Source organism: Phaethon aethereus (genome assembly GCF_964289735.1).
Source record: "Phaethon aethereus genome assembly, chromosome: 8".
In the NCBI taxonomy this organism is placed as follows: domain Eukaryota; kingdom Metazoa; phylum Chordata; class Aves; order Phaethontiformes; family Phaethontidae; genus Phaethon; species Phaethon aethereus.
Window position 1 is genome coordinate 13,613,676 of NC_138584.1, and position 27,586 is coordinate 13,641,261.

General features: G+C 35.9%; 1 protein-coding gene across 4 annotated transcripts in view; it reads left to right on the forward strand.

The window, feature by feature from the left end:
- COL11A1 (collagen type XI alpha 1 chain) overlaps nucleotides 1-27,586 on the forward strand; it is a gene marked incomplete at its 5' end in the record, with an annotated part of 160,097 nt that overhangs the window by 80,388 nt on the left and 52,123 nt on the right. For all 4 annotated transcript variants that reach the window (XM_082002896.1, XM_082002898.1, XM_082002897.1 and 1 more), the window contains 13 exons: nucleotides 1,488-1,532; nucleotides 3,256-3,309; nucleotides 3,391-3,435; nucleotides 7,362-7,415; nucleotides 8,353-8,460; nucleotides 11,980-12,033; nucleotides 15,113-15,166; nucleotides 17,299-17,343; nucleotides 17,474-17,527; nucleotides 17,616-17,660; nucleotides 21,604-21,657; nucleotides 23,060-23,113; nucleotides 27,342-27,395. In XM_082002896.1, the coding sequence (XP_081859022.1) occupies nucleotides 1,488-1,532; nucleotides 3,256-3,309; nucleotides 3,391-3,435; nucleotides 7,362-7,415; nucleotides 8,353-8,460; nucleotides 11,980-12,033; nucleotides 15,113-15,166; nucleotides 17,299-17,343; nucleotides 17,474-17,527; nucleotides 17,616-17,660; nucleotides 21,604-21,657; nucleotides 23,060-23,113; nucleotides 27,342-27,395 (720 nt within the window). The remainder of the gene's footprint in view (nucleotides 1-1,487; nucleotides 1,533-3,255; nucleotides 3,310-3,390; nucleotides 3,436-7,361; nucleotides 7,416-8,352; nucleotides 8,461-11,979; nucleotides 12,034-15,112; nucleotides 15,167-17,298; nucleotides 17,344-17,473; nucleotides 17,528-17,615; nucleotides 17,661-21,603; nucleotides 21,658-23,059; nucleotides 23,114-27,341; nucleotides 27,396-27,586) is intronic.

Genomic DNA, 27,586 nt, shown 5'->3' on the forward strand with positions numbered 1-27,586 from the left:
AACTTCATCCCAGCCAGACCCAGTACACCTACCCAAAATTATCTCCCACATGCACGAGTAGGTTTGTTCAGAGGAAGGGCAGGAGAGGCAGGTTAAACTAAGTCCATTCCAATTGGCATGACCTATTTACATCCATAGAATTACAGTAGTGATTGAAGGCAATAAGCTTTGTAACTGCTCCTATGATATCTGTGTTAAGGTCAAGTGAAAGCTCAAGAGGATTTTTTCAGGAGATCAGGAAAATTCTTGCTATGCTACTTCATTTTACTTCTATGTGAGGAAATGTCCTTGATTTTGAAGGCGAGACATTGTTAAAAGTGGTATATTGTACTGGAATTAATGGCAATCTTAAGGGATACAAATATGCTCTTTAATAGCAGCGTTTTTAAAGTCATTTAATGTTATAGAGAACTCTGGTACTGGATGGAGATTTAAAATTTTGTACAGAAGAAAGCATATTCTTGGAGATTAGAATTTAACAACTGGCATATGTACGTTTTAAAAAACTGATAGCAAATATTCACTGTTAGTAAGACAAACTCTTTAAAGAAAAATTAACAATCCCTGGTAAGCAAGTATCAAATACTTTTTATTTTAATAATTCTTTTAATAAAGAACATTGAATATAAAATTGAATATATGACCCAGGGGTTTGTTTAATAGCCATATCAAAGTCATATCATATTTGACATACTGAAAATATTTTGGGATGTCAATGACACCAAAGCATGAATGGTTTTAGTACTGGCTACATGTTATGTGGGACTACATGCTTGGCAAAGCTAGAGATTTACTATGCTCCTCTAATAAGACTGATGAACATCAATAGAAAAAGGATTCTCCTGGCTGATTCTCGTAAACAAGAATCTTCTATTAACCCTTAGTTTCATTAATTTGCCTTTAAATTTTTGCAGCATTATAGTGTAAATTTTGTGAGAAAGAAAAACAATGGATAGGTTAATGTTTTGAGTGCTATAGTATTAACGTCAGTGATATAGAACAAAGACTAAGACATAAATATTTTGTTTTAAAAGCAAGTCACAGTTTAAAACAAAGGCATAGAATGTCTAAAACTAGATCAGCCTTCTGTTGGCTTCTGCAATAAATTCCATAATCTTTTAGATAACTTAAGGATGTCTTCATGCTGTAATATTAATCACTCTGCTTGTTTCAAAATCAAATTTGAGAGTGTCTTTCATTAAAAACCTCTTACTGCTGAAACATTAACTAAACAGAAGGGGTGATCGGGACATTTTAAAAAACATTGGCATTAACATAACTATTGTCCATCTTTTCCTTTGTTCTGTAAATCGGTATTGAAAGGAAAATCTTTCCTCAATATTTTGTGTGTGTGTGTGTTCTAATACAGAAGAAGTGTGATTTAGTGACCTGAAATTCAAGTGCTTAAATAAATATGGTTTTTATAATAAAATGTCACTACTGAAAAATGAGTATTTTCCAAATCAGATACATTTTTCTTAAATCAGGGTCATCCTGGCAAAGAGGGTCAGTCTGGAGATAAAGGTGCATTGGTGAGTTCTAAAACTTTTCAATTTATTTACATAGCTTTCAAGAAAACCTTTAGCAGTTTTTCAGCTTTATGACACATTTGTTGCTCCAAGAACTATTTAGGAAGATAATCGAAAACTCACAACACTTTCAAAGCATCTGTGTGCAGACAAGCGTATTTATTATATCCTAAATATTATAAAGATTCTAAATAGTACAGAAATTACTCTTTTAAAGTAAAACTGATTGTGGAGTTCACAGAATGGCAATCAATAAAAGTTGCATACATTTCATATAGATAATTTGCAAATAGTTTTGAGGTTACAGTTCCATTATATGGATTACCCACTAGGGTTCTTCAGAAGCTTGTTTTTTAAGATTTAGAAATGCATTCATACTCATTGTATTTTTTAGGTCACCTTCAAGTAACAGTGAAAAGTAATTTCTTTATTTCTTTACGAAGCACTGAAGGCTCTTGGGGCTCTTTAAAGCATTCTGCTTGCTCAATATTGACCTTATTTATGCAGAGTATAATATATGTATATATAATATATATATAAAATATATATATTTATGCCCTTCATAGCACCTGAAATCAGTTTCAGTTGCAGTACTGATTTCAGTGGCAATACTAAAAGGTTATATTCTGGATAAATAGGATGGATGAATGAGTGAATGAAATAGGACATTTCAGAAAGTACAATTCCACTGACACCAGCATATTACTATTTGTCCAAAATGTTGTTACCTGTTGGAGGCTTGTAGATTTTATCCTGTATTGTAGATTTTATCCTAAATTTTATCCTATTTTCTTAAAAAAATATAGCTTACACAGAGCATTTATGTTTTGAAGGTACAGGTACAATAACCTGTCAGTTGTTCCTTATGCCTTTTGAATTTACTGATCAATTTCTTCCAAATTTGATAGAAAATTTTATTTCTCAGAGATGTTAACAGTCTAAAGGTTTTGTGAAAAGTCACAGTTGGAAAGGGGAAAAAGACCTTATCAATGGCCTCTATCAGGGAAAGACTTTGTTTTCTGTCCATCTCAGACATCAGAGACTCAACAAAGCAGCTCAGCCTCAGACAGAGATATGTATGTTTCCAGGCTTCTGTGCTTTGACTAGTTACTGAACTCAGTTTCTTTAGACACTGCTAGAGGATTGCATAGTGTCAAAATTAAGCATCTTTAAAATGCTCAGCAAACAGTAAACAACAGTATCCAGACACCAGTCAGTATTGATAGCACCATGAGCCTTTTAGCTTTTAGGTTTGGAATCTCTTTTTTTTTTAAAGACCATGATTTTTATTATCATTATTTTGATGTCTACTTTTGACTTGTGTCATCATCATAATTAACATATAAATTTTCTCCAGTAAGACACCACTGGTTTCTAATTGGCATCTTTTTGTTTGTTTTTGTTTATTTGTTTGTTACATTTTCCAATTGCCATTGTTTCACAATGTTTTTATGAAACATTGCCAATGTTTCATAATTTATATTGTGCATAGATGTTTCACAAATACGCAAGTAGAACCAAGTTCATAATTTTATTAATAGCTTTATAGTGACATTGAAGGGTGCTTTATGATGCCATGACTTTTCTTGGTGGCAGGCAGCCCCGTGTTATTTTGATGTCTCAAACAAGACTGCTGCATTATAGTGAAAGAACAAGACTTAGACTCAGAAGAGAACTGCTTACTAACCAAGTACTGTACAAACAAAGGTTCTTTAATATATTTTAGGGGCCTCCAGGTCCTCAGGGTCCCATTGGCTATCCAGGTCCTCGTGGTGTAAAGGTAAGATTTAATTACTGGATTCCTCTCCCCACCATTTTTTGAATATATGCATGTGGGTAATTCTTTATATTCTTTCTTTAGGGAGCTGATGGTGTCCGTGGTCTCAAGGGATCCAAAGGTGAAAAGGTAAATTTGACTGCATTTAATTGTTTTCCATTTTTCTGTGTTTGTTACTTCACTGAAACATCTTCTGTGTCCTTCACTGCAGTGTGTTGTCTGTTGCAGCAGTGGGTTTATTTTTGCCTTACCCTAAGGAAATACCAAGCCCAATTCATAAATTGGTGACCTCCATGATTATTTACACTGGTACAAACTGCATGTAAACTCTTCAGTTATTAGAATGGGTTTGGATTCTGTTCACACCAGTTTAAGTAACTTCTCTCTAATGCGTTCTTAAGCAGAGAATTAGACATCCCTGCTCTCGTTAATAGATACTGTAGTGGATACTGAGAAGCTTGTGCATCACAGAGATTTGTGGTGATAATAGTATTATTTTATCTGTTTTTGATAGTGCTGTAGGTTAGATTTTGTATTTTTTGTGTACATCTTCCAATGGCTTTCTGGGTTCTAGGTATTTTTGTCGCAGACCTTTGGCTTTGCCAAAGTGATGGACAGCCCCAGTCAGATGCACATATACGAACATAAAGAAAGGTTTCACATCCCCCTGATATCATTAATTCTGTATGTAGAGTTCTCACAAGAGCAAACACCAACTACTACGATCTCCACTGTCTTCTGATGGTCTGCAGTGGCTGAAACCAAAGCCAGTATTGGTTTAAATTCCCACTTTCCTCAGCACTCGCAGTGAGAGACAGATAACAAACATCATCACTCATACCTCCTGACCACACTGGCCAATTCAGCCTTGTGACTCTGGTGGCTACTGTGTATATATTTATAGCTATTTTTAAAGCAGAAGACTCACTTTTGCAAAAAAAAATTGATTTCAGCATTAGAGATCTGTCTTTCAGGCTCAAATGCCAAGAGATGCTGTACATTTTCAGGCTTTCCTAAACCACAGTTTGTCTAGACTGCATTTAGAGTTGCTTTTTAGAGTTGCATTTAGAGTCTCATTTTAGAGTTGCTCATTAAAACTAAGCTGAAAACCAGTGTGTTTAATACCTGTGGAGACTGGATGGTTCAAAAAACTAGATTTTATTGTGCCTTATTGAATGATTAATATCCAGCTAGGACAAAATACAGGACTCGCATATAAATAAGCTTAACATATGTGTGTATATATATGTGTGTATCAATGAATACTAATTAGCATAATCTCCACAATATTTCTGTGTTCCTAAAAATTGATCTCACAGTTGCAGTAAGACACTGAACTCTACTGAATACCTCAAAAGGTCACACAGATATTTCACTCTGATTGTGTGATTGCCCTCACAGTGCTTTAAAGGTCTGTTACACAGGCCTTTTCTACTGAAATTATTCAGATGCCAATACATGGGGGAAAGCACTGTAAGAGACAGAAATAAATAAACTGATCATTCAGGAAAACCTCTGTAGAGCTGAAAGGGTCCCAGGGATATCAGAGGAGGTCCATCTCTGTACTGACCAGTAAATGTGACTAGAACTCTTTAGCTATTTTATTTTTGTTAACAGCAGAAGAGGAAATAGCTCTCTCCTCCTACATGGAATAAAATCAACCTCTTGTAGATCTCAATAGCTGAAACCTCACTGTGAAAGCTGAAGAAGAGTTTCAGTTCATTTGGCAGCTTCTTGGTCAGCAGTTGGCACGTAATCAGTCCTTGATGATATATTGCAAAGTTTTCTCATATAATTATTACTGTCCATGGCCATAACTGAGCAACTTTTACAGCTAAAGCTTTTTTCCATGCATTCTGAACTCTACTCTTTTCACCTCTCTCTAAATTTTAAGAAAGACCACCTTAAATTTTAATTTATGCAATATAAGATGACCATATAAAGCTTAGTTTCACCATCCAGAAAGCATGGGAAACCTGCTTTTAGAATGTTTTTTAGTATATTTTTAAAAATTAATCACAATGGGTTACCTCGTTGTGGTTTAGCCCCAGCCAGCAACTAAGCACAATGCAGCCACTTGCTCGCTCACCCCCCACCCCGAGGTGGGATGGGGGAGAGAATTGGAAAAAAAATCATGGGTTGAGATAAAAACAGATTAATAGGACAGCAAAGGAAGAAAAAAAACCCCAACAAACCAATAAAACCTGATAAAGGATATACAAAACCATGTGATCCACATGCAACAATTGCTCACCACCTGGTGATTGATAGCTCATCCCTCAGCAACCATTCCCGGCCGCTGGCCAACTCGAGTTTCGATACTGAGAATGACATTTTCTGGGAGTATCTCTTTGGCCAGCCTGGGTCAGCTGTCCTGGCTGTACCCCCTCCCAGCTCCTTGTGTCCCTTCCTGCTGGCAGAGCATGGGAAGGTGAAAAGTCCTTGACTTAGTATAAGCACTACAACTACTTAGCAACAACTGAAAACATCAGTGTGTTGTTAACATTATTCTCATACTAAATCCAAAACACAGCACTATACCAGCTATTAGGCAGAAAATTAACTCTATCCCAGCTGAAACAGACACTCATCTTTTTTAACATGAACGCATACTATTGAGAAACTGTATTTGCTTGTTTGATTACTTTTTTTTAAATTTTAATGTCTCCTCACCAGCAAATTTATTTGTATCACCCTTTCTAGGGTTATTTGTTGCATGCAGCATGACTACTTCTGAACAGAGTCAAAATGGCTTTAGCCTTGCAATCTGTCTCAGTTGCTGCTTAAGGAGAAGAGATAAGGCTTTTGTGGGCCCAGGAGTGCAAAATGCAAACTTTGTTTTCAAAGTGAGGATGAAATAGAAAACCTTTTTTGGGTTTTTTTTCAGTAATGTGGAGCACAGTATCATTCTTTCCTGGCTTTATTGACAGTCCAAATATTACTCTCTGTGATTCTAAGTCAGCAATATTGCTTTAGCATATAAAAAAACCTAACAGCGTCATAGTAAAACATTTTACTGTGTGGTCATTCATCACAAAGACATTTCCTCCCAAGATATAACTAAGCATCAGATAAAAATGCAGTCAATAGTCTTTGTTGTGCGGATATTGGAACAGTAGTTGTATGATGATTTAAATTAAGAAAGAGGGAACCAAAAGCTGATCAGTGATATTAGACCAAGTCGTGAACAAGTTGACTGAACTCTGGAGATTTGTTGTATCTGAATTAACTCATACAGATGTAAATGAAATTTGTCTGAGTACTGTTTTCTCATACTCCAGCATGGAGACCTATTAAAATGCTTGGAGTAAATTCTCTGCCAGAATTTACTAGACAGTAAATAAGTAATTCTCACTAGGAATAACAGTAATGTGCACTTGTTTTGCCACTGTATATGGGTTCAATCTTAATATCCATTGGTTTTTCTACTTTCTTTCAGCACATCAGCCAGTAAGAGTAGGCAGGGCTGAGTATTGCCAGTCATTGAACTACTGTATAGAAATTACTATTTCTTCTTTTAGGTTATGAGCATTAATATGTCTTCTTTTTTTTAATTAAAATGTCACAACCAGCCATCCATATTTTTATTCCTTTCATGATACTATTAAGACACTAATTTAAAAGAAAAATTAATTAAAAGGGAGGTTCTGCTACCAATAACAATAACACTGAATAATTTGCCACTAATTTTTTATTTAATTGAATGGATGGCCTTATCAAAAAGTGAAAAAAAGCTGAGGCATTAAGAAAGGACTTTACAAGATAATTCATAAAAAACCAGAAGAATTATATTGTCTCTGTCTTTAAACAGATTTTAAACAGCTTTAAACAGCTGTTATTATGAACTTTCAAACTAAACAATTATTTTGTATAGTGCACTGATATACTTTCTCTAAAATAGCAGTAGCCATATTAGATTTTCTGCTGTCTGAAGTTCTCATTTGATCTATGCAAATTATTTTAATCTGTAGTGAATGTATTTTCTTATTCTGTCTGCAGAAAAACAAATCCTCTTTATTGCTAAAAGTTGCTACATGCATTTCTGCCTTTTTTAGGGTGAAGATGGTTTTCCAGGATTTAAAGGTGACATGGGCCTTAAAGGTGACCGGGTAAGCATCTATTCATAGCCGCTATGTTCTTAAAAAGTTTAAGTGTTATTATTTTGAAAGTAACAAAGTGAACAACTAAATTTAAACCAAAAATGAAATAACAGCTAGTAGCTTAAATTATTTCTATTCCCTGTGCATGCACAGATTTGAGCCAGAGATTTGGTTCTTGTGAATCAATAATGGCACAGTTATAAAGAGGAAGAGAATGTCAGTTTTGGATATCCTTTTCAGTAAGCTTCTTCCTAGGGAATCTCCTTTTCCAGATTCCAAGATCTCCAGTATTTGACTGAGGAAAATTAATCTGTCCGCGATAAAGATACTTCCATTCCAACCTAACATCTTGCAAATCTCTGCCGAAACATTGTTTGTTTAGCCCAATGGGCACTTAATTCCTTTCATAGGAAGTGTTGCGGAGGTTCTAAAATAACTTCTCGCAAGAGGCTCCTGGCCTGTATCTGCTGCCTGTATACTTAAATAACTGCCAAGATGGTATCCACATAAGTACTTCAATACAGATGTTTTTCTTTCTTCGGACTGTCAAAGTGTCTTCAAAGAATTTAGGGAAGGAAAAATAAGGATACACAGTTTTCAAATGCATCTGTCTTCAGGCAAGGCAACTGGACTATTACACTTGTGAAAGTAATATTCAGTGCCTAATTTTTATGTATTTGCATTTATATGATGAACTTAAGCAGTGATATTTTCCTAATTGAAATTGGGGAGGGCTTTGAGAAATCCGATGTAGTTGCAAGTGTCCCTCTGCATTGCAGGAGGGTTGGACTAGATGACATTTAAAGGTCCCTTCCAACCCAAACTATTCTCTGATTCTAATCTCTGTTTACATTTACTGAAAAATTATTTTCAAGTAATTGTAGGTAGTCTCTCTAATATATGCCTAAAGGCAATTGTTCCATATTTATAAGGTGGTGTATTTTAGGGAGAAGTTGGTCAGCCGGGTCCACGAGGAGAAGATGGTCCAGAAGGACCAAAAGGTCGAGCAGGTCCATCTGGGGACCCAGGTGCTGCTGGTCCAGCTGGGGAAAAGGTCAGTAGCCAGATATCAACATAAACATGTCATTGCCTCATAACATAGGTGGAGTCCATGATCTTCATCACCAAAAAAACAATCCTCCAGATTTGCAAAAACTTTAGTTACCTAACAGTAGCTTTTATGAGACGCTACTACAGTAGACCACTGGAGTTCACATTTGAATAAGTATTTGGAATCATTATTTTGTAAGTATGCAAAAAGGCATTATAATACTTCATTGGCACATAAGGCAGCTAAATTCTTATCCCAAATTACATACAGTGTACATCAGTGCTTCTGCAGAGTGAATTAATATTCACAGTCATGACAAATTCTGACATGATTGTTTCAAATAGGAAACATATCCTGAATAAAAATCCAAAATAGGATTGGCAAAAGTGAAAGGGGCTGTTAAAAGCAAGAACTGAAAAAAGGAAGACTGTATGAAATACAGGAGACAACAAGCACAAAGTTAAGTAGAAATCTCTGTAGAATCCTGACCTCAACAAAAAACACTTAAGATTGATACACAGGAGGAAAGGAGGCTGAGGGATGCATGTGCGGGTACCATATTTCAGTGGGTGAGAGCATCAGAAAAGAAAGGTGATTTCAGCAGTGGCATTTTGGATAACTGGGAAAGAATGATAAAATAAAATGTAACAAAAATGATGGTTCAGAAATGTGTATACTCTATTTCACAAAAGCGAGAATATGCTAGTGAAAATATTTCCCTTTAATTTTTTTTGTAATTGTGGTTTTAATGTTAGTTCTGTCTCGAAAAGAATTGGACAGAAGGTGCATTTTATACTTCTTTCTCACTTTCGCTGTCTTTAAAATAGGAACAGTTAGTATTTTCCAGCAACTGCCCATCTGACATCATGATTAAATATTCTGTCTTCTTATCTTTATACAGTCTTTGAAGGTATACATTGGAACCTTAATAAATATGTGCTACTACTAAAAACGTAACAAGGTTCACAGCTAAGAGTTTTGCCAGGAAGAAAAAAATGCATTCAGCAAACTTGGGAACAAACTCGCTTTTCATCAAAAGTTGCTACTTTTTGCAAGTATGTCATTAGTAGAAGTTCAGAAAGATGTTAGGGTTAGAATTTGAGCCTAATGTCATTCATAAACTCTTAGAAAAGTATATATCCAAAACCTCAGTTCACTCATTACAAAAAAAGATTTATTTTCAGGTTTACTTAACTATTGGGAACTATTTATAAATTAATGTTCTCCACAATTTTGCAAGATGTCTCACCAGCTATTAGGTCATTGAATTGATTCATTAGGTCATGAATCAAAAAACATATAAAAAAACAAACTCAGAACTTTTATCCAATATGAATGCAAGCTGAGTTGACACCAGAAAGCCACTGTAGTCAGTTTTAACTAGATCAGCAAAACAGTCTGGTATAATAGGGGTCATATTATCTTCACCTACAATATATTTGCATTCTCCAGACAACTGTATGTTCCATGGCAATGGTTGTTTTCAGTATCACTGACCTGACAAAAATGTAAAAATATAAGGAATCTTACAAAAATTTGTATTGTTGTCATGATATCTGCAGAATAATTGATTGACTGAGGATATCTACAAAATAGTCCATCTCTCTCAAGTCTGTATAACCTAAGCAAAAAAACAAAGTAAAAAAAAAACAAATCAAACTTTGCTTTATAGTTGTTAGTTTTTAAATATGAATTTCAGTTATTTTTAACTTTTCTTATTCAAGTTACTCAATCTGAATATAGGATGATGTTTTCAAGCATTTTTTCTTCACTATGACATATATGGGACTCTCACAGTCTCACAAGTCCAGAATCTGAAGCCCTAAATATCAGAAGATATTTGAAAAAATCATTGGTGTTGATAACACTGTTAGCTGGGCTTGGAACTGTAGACCCAAATCTTTCCCTTTTCTACAAATATTTATATCTTTTCTTGCCCATTGAAAGTCAAACATCTTCTGTGGATATTCTGTGGATACTTGGCCAGAATGGATTGGGTTAGAGGAGAACTCTGTGATATTGGTCCTGTGATACTTATTTTAGCGCAAAGACATAATAATCTTTGTGAACTCTTGATCTCCCCACAATGTTAGGGAAGTGTCTGTAAGACCAGTTATCAATGTCCTATTCCCTTGTCATTTGTATGACTTATTTAATGCAAAGGTACTACTCTTACACAGTTATGAAAGTACCAGAGTAGTCTCCTATTCTCTGCATTTTACTCATCACATGATAAGAAAACTTTCTTTCCCACATAGGTCTAGGGCTGGATTTGCTTAGTAAAGAAAACGCCAAGTATGGTGCCAAAACAATGAGGAACATATCAGAAAAGAGCTTATAATCAAAAAACATCTGTATCCACACTCAAAACCTAGGCAACTGGGCTTGCTTAATCATAAAATCAGGGACAAAACTTTCAGTGAATTTGGCAAGAGTTTGATGCAGTCATTCTGCAAAACAATTCCATAATTACAATGTGTGCATCTTGTTTCGGTGTGGCACATAACTGGCAGTGTTATATTTATTTACATAAATAGAAGAATTCTTCTTTAATAATTTCTCAGCCAGACACATGCACTTACATGAATATGATAATACACAACATCTTTATTCATGTGCTGCATTTTTTAAGAATAGACATGTTTATTTTGGCAAATTCCCTTTCCCATACAGGTTTCTCCTTCCTCTTTTTCATTAACTAATACTACTGCACAGTACCATATTATATTGTATAATCATATCTTTTCCATTGAGATCTTCTCCAAAATGTGATAGTCTGGAACATGAAAGGTGTTTAGAATAGGCAAATAGGCTAATTCTTCCGCAGAGTTCCCATCTTTCAAAGACTGAAACTGCTTTCCCTTGCCTTTGAAAATGGCAAACCATCACTCATCCTTTAGAAGTCTGAAGAGACCAACTCAATTGGGTAGGGTACTGTATTTCATTTCTGGGAATGGTTAATGTCAGTATTGATCAGACTGCTCATGCTGTTGTTCTTTCTGAACATAGCAAGGTGGTAATATTTGTTGACAAATCTATTGTCAGCAAATAGTCAGTGGGGTATGATTTATCATAGTCTCAAACAGTTTAGAACTATTCAGGAAAAAAGTTGATTCTTAAATGCCTATTCATGAAAAATCTGTTGGAAACAAGGCAGCCATCACACAGTATAAATTAAAAAGGATTTCTTCTCACTTAAACCTATTAACACTCTGATTTCTTAAGAGAGTATTAATAGTTTAATGACCTCAGCCCCACGTCACTACACAGCACTACATGGGGGAAAAGGAAGACTTTGAGGTATTGGCTTTGCTGAACTCATTCATTGGAGTGTGATCTTTATTTATGTTTAGGCAACTAAGCCCACTGCTGATTAATAGTTAAAATGAGAAATTTATTTAATTTAATATTATATTCCATGAAGTATCATCACTCTAAATTGTGGAAAAAACATATTCTATAGAAGTTTGCTGAACCACTAAGAAGGATGAAATAAAATTTAACACTGCCGCCTTATTGCAGGGTAAGCTTGGTGTACCCGGATTGCCAGGATATCCAGGAAGACAAGGTCCCAAGGTGAGCTGTAAATGAGCTGTGTATCTTGCACTTTGACATTAGTAATGATGGCCATTATTTTATTTGCGTGTTTGGGGAAGCAGGGTGTAGGCATCATAGCAAGGGCCATTTTTCACATTTTCTTTCTTGACAATCATGTTCTGAAGTAGAAGCTTTAAAACTGTTGGATCCTTAAGGCAGGCTTTTTAAGGAGCACTATCTTTCCTCTTCTTAACTTACTACGTTCCGACCTTTGCCATCCTCTCATGAGTTGTGTTTTTTGTGCGAGCATCAGATTGGCATACATTAACCAATTTGAAAATGAAGGAACTGCTGATACGCTTAAAAGAGAATGAGCACTATATTGACCACTAAATGGATGCTAATAGTGACGGGAATTTTCTGTGTGGTACAAGGATTCCATTTGTGTCATTACTGCCTCTTCCATAGAATAAGCCATATTTCTTTGAAACATATAATTTACATTTTTCATCATGTTTTCCTTTTGCTTCTGTTAAGACAAACATGACAAAACCGAACCCTTAGTTGATTTATGTGCCTATGTCTATCCTTCAGCCATCTTTTATGTTTTGATTGCAATAGAAAACCATATAGGTGGCTTCTGGGTTAAGTGAAGGCTTATATTTTTTAAACATTTTTATGAAACGTATTTTTAAAAAGGTCGTCCTAACACAGCTTTAGGAAATGGGCACACTAACTTAATTGCAAACTGTCTTTTCTGAGATTAGCAAGAAAGCAAAAATGGAATAAAAACATAATTCTACAGACATTTCCCAGTGTAGAGGAAGCCATTAGGGAAACATGGCATCTCCAGACTTTCTCAAAGATGATTCATCTAGGGAAATATCACAAGTAAAAGAATCCCTTCTACACAACTGAACAAGCAACCTGCAGTAAAATCCTCAACTTTGCTCTACTTTGGGTTCTATTTTTATTTTCAAATGTGAAATGATGATTTTTTGGAAGAAATACAACTTCCTGGCTGGCTGAGCAAAGTGTTTTTCTGACTCTGGCCTATACTTTGGCCCTTTTTAGTCAGATGAATGATCTGAAGAATATTTATTCACTGAACACTCAGTGTTAGTAAAAAATATCAAAACCATCTATGGAAAGTATTCATGAAAACTATTCACCTTGAGAGACATGTTTTTTCCTTCTGTTCTTAACTCAAATGCCTGAGATTTCAGTCTCTCTTTGTTCTCCCTTAGAACTGTCTTTTGAAAAGTCTAAGATCAAAGAGATTTTGCATTATTCAGTCCTAAGAACAAAAATGATGTAACACTTCAAATAAAAGTTGACTGATTCTTTTTTCAGGGAAGACTTGATCAAGAATTTCATTACAGTAAATTTTTATAATGTTAAAATTGAAAATAGTTCTCAAGCTGACTTCACTGTTTGGTCTTCTAATTTGTCAGTCAAACTTTCAAGGAAGAGTAATAAGAGCTACAATACATCAGCTCACTAGAGACTTGCTTTGAAACTTTTTTGCAGTCCAGTTCAAATTAACATAAAGAAGAAAGCAAAAGAAGCAGCAGAAAAACATTAAAAGTGTAAAGCAAATAAGAAATCTTGTCCCAGTGTTGTCAAGGAGGTTCATACTGTTCTTTTTGTTGTCACTTACTTGCTTTTCACTATTTTTCTTCTGAGAATTGTTCTTAGAGTACTGCCATTATCTGATAATTTTCACTATATTTTTTCTCCTGTCCACTCCCTCTTGATTAACACAATTGCAAAAAGTACTGTATATATAAGATGTTTACAACAAACTCATGCCTATTAATGCCCTATCATTAGAGTTTTTTTTTTCCTCTGGCCTTTTAATTATAAAGAACATGCTTGGGCTTCACAGAGTAGAATTTTCACAGTTTTATTCACATTTTAAGTTATAACTGGTGAAGAAAAGGAAAGGAGCGGAGAGTAGAGGAGATCTCTTACTTTTCTCCCATCAGTGAATATTAGTCAGGTTTTCATTAGAATTAGTGTCAGTGAAGTTGTACAGCCCTGAAGTCATTAATGGTTAATTAGAATGATTGTGTGAAACAAGATTCATTGAGAGGAAAACATAAGTTAAAAAAAAGAGAAAAAGGAAAAAATACTTATTGGCATTTCAAAGACAAGCACCAAGAAATTCCATTTTAAGTTTTTGTTACATGCATTTTATTTGCCACTAAAATACTAATAGCAAGCTGCACAGATATAGATGCATTATCACTGCAGGGAGTCTGACCAGTAGTTTTAGTGGCTGACAAACCCAAACACTGCTTTGATTTTCATCTCCAGTCACTTAAAAGTGTATTTTATCAAATCTATCACCTCGTTGACCCCGAGTCCATTATAACAAATTAACATCTTGGCAGGTAACAAGTCTGCTGTCCCTCTGGACCTGTATACCATAAATAAAGAAGAAAATAGTACTGTTTGGATTAGACTGGGCAGTTAGCAGGAGGAAAGCGGGGAAAAAAGGAGAAACAGGAATAATGCCTGGAAGCAGTTTCTATATATAGAATCAATCTGCCCATAAATTCTGCTTACGAGATAAGCATATAAGCACATGTACAAATTGCATGTATCAGTTAAATGAAACTGGCCAGTGGTCAGCCTACGGTGAATAAAGCACCTGAAGTAATTTACAGCTCAGTAAAGTAAATAGAGGGCCACTATTTAGATGTGGCAACACTTTACAATTCTTTTGAATGAAGTTATTTTGAAAAAGATTTATTATACTGTGAGGCAACAAGGCCTTGTTTATTCCTCTTCATTCTGATACAGTTATTTCTTGTGGGCTGTTACTGATAATGTCTTTCCTACTGTTAAAAATGGTGCAGATTTAATGAATACTTTATTGTCTAATAAGATGACAAATAATGTCCATTCTATACATTGATTTTTTAATGCATTCTGGACTTGAGGCATTATGGTAAGTTAATTTACAGCTATTCACCAGAGCTGTCACACTTGCAAGTTTGACATGTACAATGTACATGACTTTGGAGGTGTGCTTTACATATAAATTAAATGATGGCTATACAACTGTTTTGCTATTGTTATCTTCTGATATTTGCATTGATTTCTTATGTAGGGCTCAACTGGTTTCCCAGGATTTCCAGGTGCCAATGGAGAGAAGGGTGCAAGGGTATGATAATTCATGCTTGCATGACACTTTAACTTTTGGAACTCAGTGCTATAGGAAGTCACTGAAACATACGAGCTACTATCTAAAGAACTATAAAAACAGGCTTTTCACATTTAAGATAAACCTCTACAGTTATGTAAAACAGGACATACTGAGACACTAGTTCTCGTTCTTTAAGTTATTAATCTAAATATACAGGAACTCGGACACTTTCTCACTGCTTATGCTACCACAGTTATATATTTGAAAAAGAAACAAGAAATCAGCTTTGCTGAAGCACCTTTTTTGACAGTATAGCTGAGTGACTTGGCAAGGATTATTTTCCTATATCCCGTGAATTATCCTGCTACTATGCAATTTACCATCAAGGAAATCCAACTTGCATTTCATAAGTGTTCTGATTTGCCATAAGCTTTTTATAGGCTGAGCTTTTAAAATGTGCAATACACCAGACAAGATGAAAAACAGGTACTATTACATACATTAAAAAATAGATGTAAAATGACAGCTTTTGCTGCTTTCTTTACTTGAAGCAGGTGAGAGAAAATCTGTTGCACATATTCTTCAAACTGTAAAAATGAAATACAGGTTAGAAAGAAGGTCAATGTGCTGTTGTCCCTAAAGCTCTCTTGAACATAGCAGAACATGTTAGAAAGATCATGAAATTAAGAGGATGAGTCAGAATTCATAGATGGTAGCAACTTAAAGTCAAACTGAAGTAATGTATATCGTGGTTCTTAAGAATCCATTTTAATTTGCAGCACGAAAACAAGCAGAAATTCATGATTTTAAGATCAAATGTATGAAATCAAATTGCATTTGAATTGCGTATGTATCATTTAAATTGTTCTTGTATTATCTTAGCTAAGATAAAAATATGTTGTTATGGACAGACACAAGCAATAAAACAATGTTCAGTTTGTCCTTGTTGGGAAAAATGAAACAAGGCTGCTAATCAAGATACCAGATTAAAAAAAAAAAAAGCAAAATGATAACATTAAAAAGCAGACTTAAAATTATGAAAATCTAATTATATTGATCCATTTTTAGGCCTTCATAAAGCTTTCAATTCAGCTTGGGTACTAACCACATAATTAATACCATCAAACTGCATGCATACTTAAGTATTATGCTGATCATCAATAAGACAACAACTGCTGGTTTTGTACTGTGAATCAGGTATTATTCTTAATCTTGCCTAAAGGGATATCATTATGCTACCACGCACACTGGTACTAGGAGAAACAGTCTTTGTCCCTGAGGAGTTCACAAGCTATGCAGCTCTTTAAGAACAGCACAAAATTTTAATTTTGATAAGTGAAATAAAATCAGTATGAAAAAAAAAACCCCACAAGAAAACAGGTGTATACATTTAATTGCTTCCAAATAAAAGCAAGTTTTATGCTGAAACATCTCTGCTGATTTTCTGTTGCTGTTGTGTTTACTTCAGAGATTAGAAAGTACCATTCTCAGGTTCCTTTGTCCACCTGAAGAATACTCTTTTGAATTTAAGCTTCTTTGCATTAGAATGCAGAACATTTAATATTAGTATATGTCGAGCCTAAGGAAAGAAAACTGTTGAGTATGATTTAGGAGATATACTGAAGCAAAAAATTAAGGGCTGGTATTCTGGCAAGTTCTGTATCTCTGTGCAAGTATGCAGAATCCTGGTAGGTATTACAGTCCCTATTTCTGTTACGAAAAAGAGAGGCTTGCCCTTTCTTTGCTCTATTAACCTGTGGAACTGTCCACACAAACCTGGGATCTTTGTCTTCAAGGCTATTACTACATTGGAAATTATTCCAAGTCTTTTAAACTACTGCAGAGGGACTCTGCTTGTTGTGTGCATCTTCTCTACTGTTTTAAAGTAGTTTAAAATGTTGTAATGCCTATGACATAATCTTGACTCTGAGGCAAATTTAGCATATTTAGCTACAAGTCCCAGTAAACTCAGAAAGATAATCAATTTTATCAAGGACCATGATTCTGTAAATTGAAATGCAAAGCAGATACTTAAAGATAACATTTAAACCTAAGGGAGCTGCACTCTGCCCCCACTTCAGTTAAAAAAAACCCTTTATCTCACAAATACAGTGTCTGCTAAGATGATTTCTGTGAACTTTTCTCTACAGGGATTACATGGAAAACCAGGCCCCAGAGGACAGCGAGGACCAACAGTATGTACTTTTGCTTTGCAGTTAAGAGTCTGTCCTATATTAATTGCCTCCACTATACTGTGAAGAATTATTTTGATTTGATTATAATATCCAATAATTATCTTCAAGTGCATCTGTGTTAAATTGACAGGGTCCAAGAGGCTCAAGAGGTCCCAGAGGTCCTACGGGCAAACCAGGTCCAAAGGTGATTGTCAGGCACACTGTATAGATAGGCTCTCTCTTTTAAAAAAAATAGAGGTTTAATTTTTGAACATACTGTCTTTCCTTTCTAGGGTACTGCAGGCAATGACGGTCCTCCTGGCCCACCAGGTGAAAGGGTATGTGAAAGCTACTTATGTACATGTTGTTTTTCCCACTATATAGGAGTGTGATTTGAAGGTGGAAGGGTTTTATTTTTAGTTCTCCTTCCCGTGTCTTTGCCCTTCTTTGACCAGAGTAGCCATAACTAACAAAACCTCAATTCCAATGATGCTTTTCACAAAGTTATGAATGGGGTAGCTGAAGTTTGCTGAAAGCTTCTTCCATCTGTAGCTCAGTTTTGTGCAAATAGGACACAGAGAATACATACACACTTTGTATTATATCCATGCACTTTGTATACATCCATGCAAATTACAGTTGTACTTACCAGCATATGCTCCTAAGAATGCCCCATTTACTGCAGCGTACTACTTGTTTATGGGATATACAAATCACTCAAGTCATCTCCAGAAACCTCTTTGTTGAAGTAGCTGATTTTTTTGTTCTGATCAGCTAAGAATTCCTTCAGCCTACTTTTTGCATGCTTGATAAATCCTATTGTGCTTGCTAAAATAAAATTTTCTGCTTGCTATTATATTACCAATCAATATACAAATCCAATGTACAGTCAGCCCATTACACAGCAGTATATAGAAAAACAATATTAATAAATCAGATTTGTAATAGCAGCACTTGAAAACCAAGTCGGATAGTTTAAGTGGACATGCTCTCTGCCAAAGTATTTCTGCAAAGCTTAAGAACAAACTTTTCTTTCATAGTCATATGTCATTAAGCTGCTAACCTGTTTCATGTAGAGAATCTATAAATCCTTTCCCAGTACCCACCCCCAAGTCCCAGTGATCTCCAGAAGTCTTATTCCCCAGGATGGAGTTCCTTGTGCATTTTCTCATGTTCCAGAATATCACTTTGTTACACTATTTCCTTGCTGAATACATGCACACTTGGTGTAACAATACTGGCAGAACAACAGCAAACTGTTTTTGCTAGAATGACTAAGCAAACTGAAAAAGGAAAAAGACCATAGGATCAGACCACATGGTTTGATTGAGGTGATTACTGGAGATAAGGACATTCATAAAACTAATGATAACAGGAGCATGGCATGAGTGTGTTCTAGAAATCTCAAATTTTCAATTTGTGTGTTTGCAGAAAGCAATTAAGGTTAATTTTGTTTAGTTTATCCTTAGCAGTTGCAAGTAGAGTATTAATAAACATGTCTGCTATATATACTTAAAGGAATGCACATGCCTCCACATCTAATGTCACATTTTCCCGCTTAAAAAAAGGATTCCTTTCTTTTTGACCAAAAGCCATTGAGGCATATGACAAAAAAAGGAAACAAAAGTTTTAGTTTACTAAAAATTTTCATAATCATAATTTTAGCACTTTCATTCCTGAAGCAGAATATTACTTAACTGCCCAAGACAACTGGTTACTGGAGCAGGACAGTGGTTCTTGCAGTAAGGAGGATAAGTAGGATAGAACAGAAGGGAAGCTGAGGACTGGAGGACTAGACTGTAGACAGAATATATGGAAGGCAACATTCCATGGGAGGCTGCAGTAAGGAGTTGAAAGTACCTCTATATCAAGCAAAAGGCAAAGTACCAAATGGAACATAGACAGCTAGAATAAATTGAAAGTTTGGGTGAAACAGGAATGATGTGGGAAGTAAGAGAGAGACACAGGGATGGGAAATTGTATTCAAGAGAGGAATGAGTTAACTAGGATGTTGGATGTAAAGACATAGGCATAGTCCAAGAGAGGAACTGTAGGTTGTTTTACACTGAGGGGGAACATCAGAGGCAGACTACTAGAAAGTGAATAGCAGAGCCTTCTGAAGGAGGAGATTGCTGACAGCTCCAAGAGGTTATGAAGAAGAGAAGCTGTGAAAACAAGAGCAGATCAATCCAAGATGAAGGCATCCCTGGAAAAGAACTGATTAGAGCAAAGAAATGAAGAATCGCAGAGCACCACATTTCATATCACTTGTGTAATATAAGTGTGAGGTATCTATTCGCTTCCCAATAGGGGTGAATTTCAGCCAAAAAATAAAACTGTCATTTCTATTCCGCTGAGACTATTTCAGGTACAAGACACATAAACATAAAATAATCCTGTTTTAAAATGAAATTTAATGACAAAAAAAAGAAAATGTAATTTTGATAACATGTTGTTAGTATTCTAGTGCTTGTTCTCACACAATCCATCAGTCCAGTCACTTGAAATCTGCAAGCCATATTGTGAATTAAAAAAAATGCAATTATTCTTTCCTTAAAAAGCCTCAAAATGTGTGGATCAAAGCACAGTGGGAATTTATGAGAAAGAAGGCGCAACTAACAGTAAAATTTTGAGTTGTGCTCTTATAGCCCTATTCCTGAGAGGGACCAATTTCTTTCATACATTTTGTACAGTGTCGGAGTCAATTTTAATACTTTTCCTCTATAAAACTCCTCCATTTTTTTTTAAACTTTATGCTTTATGTTATACCCAGAAACAAATGAGGAAAGGTCATTTGTTCACAGAGACAGCAGCATAAAAAACTCCAAACCCTCGTATGGAACATATTTGCGTGTTATGGAGGTTTCAGAAACAACCGTACACCTGTTTTGGAAGGGAATATAAAAGTGACAAATAGTGCAGTAATATCATAAAGATTTCTTCCTTTACCTAGCAGTTCTTAGTTTACTGAGATTTAGTATTACAGTATAATCAAGGTCTACCCTGGAACAAGATTCACTTAAGGGCAAATTCTTCTAGGTTGGGCACAAGGAATCCTCTCCCTCAGCTACATTCGCACACTGCTTCACGTACTGCAGGAGGCAGCAACGCTCGGAAGTGAGCCTGGGCTCTAATGAATGAGGCTATGGAACTCAGAAACAGTTGGAGCTTTATCAGAGGAGCAAAAGGGTAGCATAGTTTGGGAGATGTGGCCTCCTGCTTCAAGTCTTCTGCATCAGACTTCAAACCAATGTTCCTAACATATTTTGACAGCTGATGTCTTAGCAAAACCAAACATCATATACCAAGTAGAACAGGATAAAGTCTGGCACTATATGCCTAGGGTACATGGCTCTGCTGCAGGACCATGTAGAATAAATAACGTTTTTCAGGCTGTTACTCTTTGACTTGCACACTAAAAACTAAACAGGAAAAATTCTTTTAACAAGCAGACAGAGTCCCTTTCAGCATATCAGCAATAAATTTTAAAAGCTGGCCTCTGTTTTGTTTGGTGACAACTTTAGAAACAGTCATGTAAGCTAGTACTTTGTATAAATATCTATGTGTATAGATGTGTGTGGACATACATGTATGTACACATATCTATGTATATACTTGTACATATACGTACACAATGCACTAACTCAATCATCTTTAAATTGGTAAAATCATGCTGCATGAAAATTTTCTATCTCCATATATGTGTGTATATACAAAACTGTATGAATAAAATGTTCATGCATCATGGGGTTTTTTCAGCTATCTCAGATATTTTTCATGATACAAGAATGCTGTGTTTAGTCCCCGGTAACTCTGGAAAGCTCGTTCTATTTGGAAGTTTGTGCTGGTGTACTGGCTTGAAATATTTTCAGAGTGTAAAAATGGCCAAAAACGGATGTTGGACTCAAAGTTAAAAAGATCACCAGACTATTAATTAATTACCATGTTTTATGCAACACAGAAAACAATGATTCTTACTCATAGTTGATTCCTACTTTATTATGCACAGTTTCAGGGGTCAGACGCAGACATACTTTATATAAGTAGTTTTTCTTTTTTCCTACTGCATTCCTACACAGGCAGTACTGGTTTCAGGAAATCCCCTCCAATGTCTATGCATGTGTATTGTTGCTACCAACATTTATGGCAGTGGAGCTGAGACTTTATACTTACAATCACATGTTATCTGCGGAGTTCATATATTTTATAGTTGAAGCAAACTTTTCAATCCAGTGTCATGGCAGCTAGAGTAAAACTTTATGTGTTTGGTTGCCTTTATAGGGACCACAAGGGCCTCAGGGACCTGTTGGATTCCCCGGTCCAAAGGGACCGCCAGTAAGTATCTTTTTAATTAAATATGTACGACAAGAAGAATGTTATTTTTCATACAATGTTTCTGAAGTTAGTATCTGAAGATTTATTTAAAGGATTGTTTATGTATAGATTACAAATATACTATTGAGGTTTAAGGCTGAGGCAAGAACTCACATATTCAAAATGATCATTGGTGCAGCTCATATGACACCCAGCATAATATACTAAACTGCAGATCTTCTAGTATGTTGATGCAGGTGACAGACTGAGTTTAGGCAAAATATTACTTTTCTGATGTATATCAGTTGATTAGTTGAGAAAAAAATGAAGAGGAAGGAGACATTCATTAGTAGCAGAAATGTATATAATTAATGGCACATTTGAGCTACAGCCTGAACTAGTTATATTGCTTTTCTAGTGAGTGTCATGGTTTAATGCCAGCCAGCAACTAAGCCCCATGCAGCTGCTTGCTTACTCCCCTGGTGGGATGGGGGAGAGAATCAGAAGAGTAAAAGTGAGAAAACTCGTGGGTTGAGATAAAGACAGTTTAATAGGCAAAGCAAAAGCCGCACATGCAAGCAAAGCAAAACAAGGAATTCATTCACCTCTTCCCATCGGCAGGCAGGAGGTCAGCCATCTCCAGGAAAACAGGGCTCCATCACATGTAACAGTTACTTAGGAAGACAAATACCATAACTCCGAAGGTCCCCCCCTTCCCATGAGCGTGACATAATATGGTCTGGAATATCCCTCAGGTCAGTTGGGGTCAGCTGTCCCAGCTGTGTCCCCTCCCAGCTTTCTGTGCGCCCCCAGCCTACTCGCTGGTGGGGTGGGGTGAGAGGCAGAAAAGGCCTCAACTTTGTGTAAGCGCTGCTCAGCAATAATGAAAACATCCCTGTATTATCAACACTGCTTTCAGCACAAATCCAAAACATAGCCCCATACTAGCTACTATGAAAAGTAGCTTTGGCCCCAGCCAAAACCGGAAGAGTGTGTTTCTGCTCATGTAGAGTAAGTACACCCATGCATTTTTTATTTTTATTTCCAATGCCAAAACCTGAAATTTCATCAGATACTCCTATAATGCTTGGTTTTGTGTAAATTGAGTAAGTAAGCAACGAAAAATGGAAGGGAGGTATAGGGACTTCCCATAATTTCTGAATTTACAGAAGTCAGTTTTGAACACACATGCGTTTGACAACCTAACAGTCACTCTCCAAGCAATTGCTAACACATGTCAGGGGGGATACAGGGAAAATATATTCTTAAAATCATAGTTAGCTGATATAGGAGCAGTTAAACTGTACTGAAAAATAGCCTAGAAAAAACAGAGAGATCACAGATTCTTACAGCTAATTGCATACTTTTTTCAAAATTCAGGATGGCTAAGAAATGCTTTGATTTATGTATTTTACAATTTCAGGGGCCACCTGGAAAAGATGGCTTGCCTGGGCACCCAGGGCAGCGGGGTGAGACTGTAAGTAAATGTTCTCCACTGTGTTAATGTTGTAAACCTCCAAAGGCCATGATTGTGTGATCAAAACTAAAGAAACAGAGACAAGAGAGAAGGGGAAGAGGCTGGGACTAAGAGGTTATATAACTGTAGTTTTCGTATGGTTGTAGGTTAGGCATGAGAAAGCTTAGTTTTGTTTCCATGCTACAAGAGTGAGATTCTTTGTTATGCTTGTTTAGTAACGTCACAATGAGCTTAAATAGTCAATAGAAGTAAAAGTTAATACTCAGATCTCAGTTTTAAAAAAGATTTGTCAGACAATTACTATATGGTTCTTTTCTCACTGAAAGTCATGTAACATAAATAATAACATAATAAAAATTCTTATTAATGCTAAGCAGCTAGGAAACTCAACAGCCAACACCTTTAGAAAGTAGGATCAGGAATGATTCAACCTGTGAAAAAAATCTTAAATTTTGAAATGATATCCTATGTAGTCCCCCTAAGAATAACAATGAGTAAATTTGGGCAGCACAATGAAAAAAATTAACAAGTAACAGTTTTAATGGAACTATTTTTAAAAACCCTCTACTTCTGTAGTTCCCAAACCTTACTCATATCCCACTGGAATAAAATAAAATTCTTACTTTGATTTTTCAGAGCTAGAGAAAGCCATAAATGAATTTAGAGAGAAATTTTCTCAGCATGTAGAATGTGTTTTGGGTTCCAACTTTGCTGGAAATCTGTTAGTGTCTGCTGAGTCACTTCAACTGCTAGAAAGGGGAGTGCAGAGCTTGGAGTAACACATTAGTTTGAAAAACTGTATTTTCTTTTGCTAATACTGTAGCATTGTAATGCTTTGCAATGATAGTGACTTTTTTGTGTGTGAGAGAAAAATTATTGACTACTACTTTGTTTTTCTTCTTTGCAATGATGCAAAGACTAGTCTTGGGTACCATAAGAATGAATTTGAATCATTGGTTAGAATGCAGGAAACTCAAAATTGTTCTTTAGTCTGATAAGAAAAAGCAGAGTTACTATTTCCCCTTTATTCTTATTTATTTGAACATGAGCCACTAATGTGCCATTATGGCAAAGAATGCTCATAGTATCCTGGGCTGCAGTAGGGTGATCTTTCCCTTCTCTTCAGCCCTCCTGAGGCTGGGACTACTGTGTCCAGCTCTGGGCTTCTCAGTAGAAGAGAGAGAGCACTACTGGAGAGAGGCCAGCAAAGGGCCACTAAGATGATTAAGGGACTGGAGCATCTCTCCTATGAGTAATAACTGATAAAGCTGGGACTGCATAGCCTACAGAAGAGAAGGCCCAGGTCAAATCTTATCAAAGTATATAAATAGCTGAAGGGAGGGTATAAGGAAGATGGAGCCAGTCTCTTTTCAGTGGTGCCCAGTGACAGGACAAGAGGTAATGGGCATAAAATAAAACAGAGGAGGTTCCATCTGAACATCGGGAAACACTTTTTCACTGTGAGGGTGACCGAGCACTGGAACAGATTACCCAGAGAGGTTGCAGAGTCTCCATCCTTGGAGATACTCAAAAGTTGTCTAGACGTATTCCTGGGCAACCAGCTCTCAATCGTCCTGCCTCAGCAGGGCAGTTGGACCAAATGACCTTCAGAGGTCCCTTCCAACCTCAACCATTCTATGATTCTATGATTTCTTGATTTCACTCATGACTAGAAATGAAAGATGCAACATACAATGAAACTGTGGACTCTGCTACTGCGTGATGTTTGGACCAGGTCCCTCTGGATTCAATCAATACTATGGTTGTCTACTTGTGTATCTCCTTTGGGCGTAGTAGCATTAGACTGATACAAGACTTGAGTAATTTAGGAGCAAATACAGATTTTCATTAGCATTGTTTTCTGCCCTGTGTATATGTATACTTGGGCCAGGATTATTTTAAAAATATTTTTCCCCATGGGTTCTCATGTATATGGTTTTGTAGAAAAACAGATTTTTTAAAAAACAAAAAGTAGACTTGACTTTTTTTTGGATGAACATTTCAATTTCAGATTTTTAAAAAATGTATAGATCAGAAAACTTTCATTGCATTTCAGTTACATTGGTAAATCAGGGTCTTAAGAATTCTCTTTCTTATTTGGGCATATATCTCATTAAAGTTCAGTGGTGTATGTGGGCATTACAACAATTAGGGAATTAGGCTGAGACATACTCAAGCTTAACCAATTAGAGAGCCAGATTCCCAGATTGCACTCTGCAACGTGGTTGTGGAATAATAAGCATATGTTGACAGCAACTCAGGTAAGTATTAGTGGAGAAAAGGCTACAGCTTCTTCCCCCAGTAAGCCATATGCACTTTGAAGAACTGCCATTGTTTGCTGAAATTCTAGACACATGAACAGTAATATCATGATAAATAAATTGGGATATAAATATAGGAATAAACTAGATACTGAAAACCAATATTAAGCTAGTTCCTCCACAGAAGTGATTATCAATTTCAGTGATATCCATCTCAGATTGGCAGGAGGCATCAGCTGCAGAGATTGTTAGACTGGTGTTATGCAAGAATTTAGTGTTTCATGCCTGTGAAAGGATAAAATAGAAATACATCAGCTGTTTCATCTATTAGATTTAATCGACCTTTGTCTTACTACAATAAACTGAGTTTTATTAAATTGTCTTTCACAGAAAATAAGAAAAAAATCAAGACTAATTAGGCACTTACAACCACAGGCATGAGACATCAGTGTAAATTTTTTAATACTAGATATTTTAGATGATCCCATTGGATGTTCAGATCATCTTGAGTATTTGCTGCTGAAATCTCCTTTGCATATTACTTCTTTTACAAATCTGAATCTGTAGGAATAAAAAAGCTGGTGACATAAGAGAAAAAGCAGAATGGTAAAACCATCTTTAACATCAAGAATCATTGAATATACTGCAAAGTATCAATGCATTCTGCAAACTTGGGAATAGCAGATCTTCTCAAGGTACTTTCAGGAAATGGGTAATATTCAACATTCCTTTGTCTTTCATTACAATAGTCTTCAGGAGAAGCTTTCACTGTGTGAAGGAAGGGACACATGAATGACTGCATCTGTAGCAGTTCTGATTTTCAGTCATTAGAGCAAAGGGGTACTTTTGTATTTGTTTTTGATCTGGATCATTTCAGAGGTCTGAGAGAGAGTGCCTAAACAGTTATGGGCCAAACTGAACCATGATAACGTCTGGCTGGCAGCAAGAAGAGAATCAGATTGAGGAAGGTAAAAAAAGCTTAAACTGGATCTGATGGAATGGGGCAACTGTCAGTGAGACTGTGCCCAGAGGAATGCTGAGCATGGCCCAACATTTATAAGAAATATGGTCCAGATGACACCTTTGTTTTTACACAGGTGAGCAGAGTAGGAGGCAGATATAAGCTGTTAGGCAGGGGATGCTATATGGAACCCTAGATGTGATACAGCAGTGAATGCACTCTGCTAACTTTATGCAGCAACACACTTCCAATACTTGAAAGAAATAATTAAGTACATTTCAAAGATACATTAAACAGTACTACTATTTATACCGCTTTTAGTGAGGTTGTCATTCAGTTTATTGACTGATTTTGGACGGAAGTCTGGGGCCACTGATTAGAAAATGAAAATTCTGTAAAATTTGCCAGTGTTCGGAAAAAGTGTCCCAAAACCATTTCTTTTCTCTTCTCTACACCCAGTTTTTGTCATCATATCAATTTCTCATTAACTTTATTCTTTTTGTGGCACTCATGCTGCCTTTTTTACCACCTCTATATAATCTTCATCTTCCCTGTATCTCTATTCGTTTTCTTTCTGCCTAACCTCTCCTTTCTCTTTAAGGCCTCTCCAACTTAATCCACCATTTGTGTCTTTCTTTAAAAAGCCTTTGTATATCTGGCTTTATGATTCATAATGCATATGTGTAAAAGTGTATTTTCAGCTGTCTTTTAGCTGCATCACCTAGGCATTCAGATTCACCTAATCAAGTTCACCGAGAGACATCTGTAAAATTGACTGGAATTTTTACTGTTGCACCACCTCAGAGAGACTGGAACTGATAGAGATAAGAAAGATTAATCAGTATTTCACTTCTAAGTATACACAGGAAAAAAGAATTTCTCATTTTTATTTCCTGAAGAGAAGGAATGTGTGACATGGCATTTCTCTTTCTCTTCAGCACAGATATGAATTTTGCTCTTCTGTATGTTGTCCTGGGAAACATAGTATTCTATAATTATTTCACAGGGTTTTCAAGGAAAAACTGGTCCTCCTGGTCCTGGTGGTGTTGTTGGCCCTCAGGTACATAATTTAATTTCATAATTAACTTCATAAGACCAATGTTTAATTTAATACTGAGGCTAAGGCAGTTGCTTTTGTTGTATTAAAAGGACTATATCAATGGTTATATTAACTTTTGTAACAAATTATGCATAACAATTTTAGAAAGGTGTACTTAGCAATCATTAGTGATTCCACAAATTATGCAAATG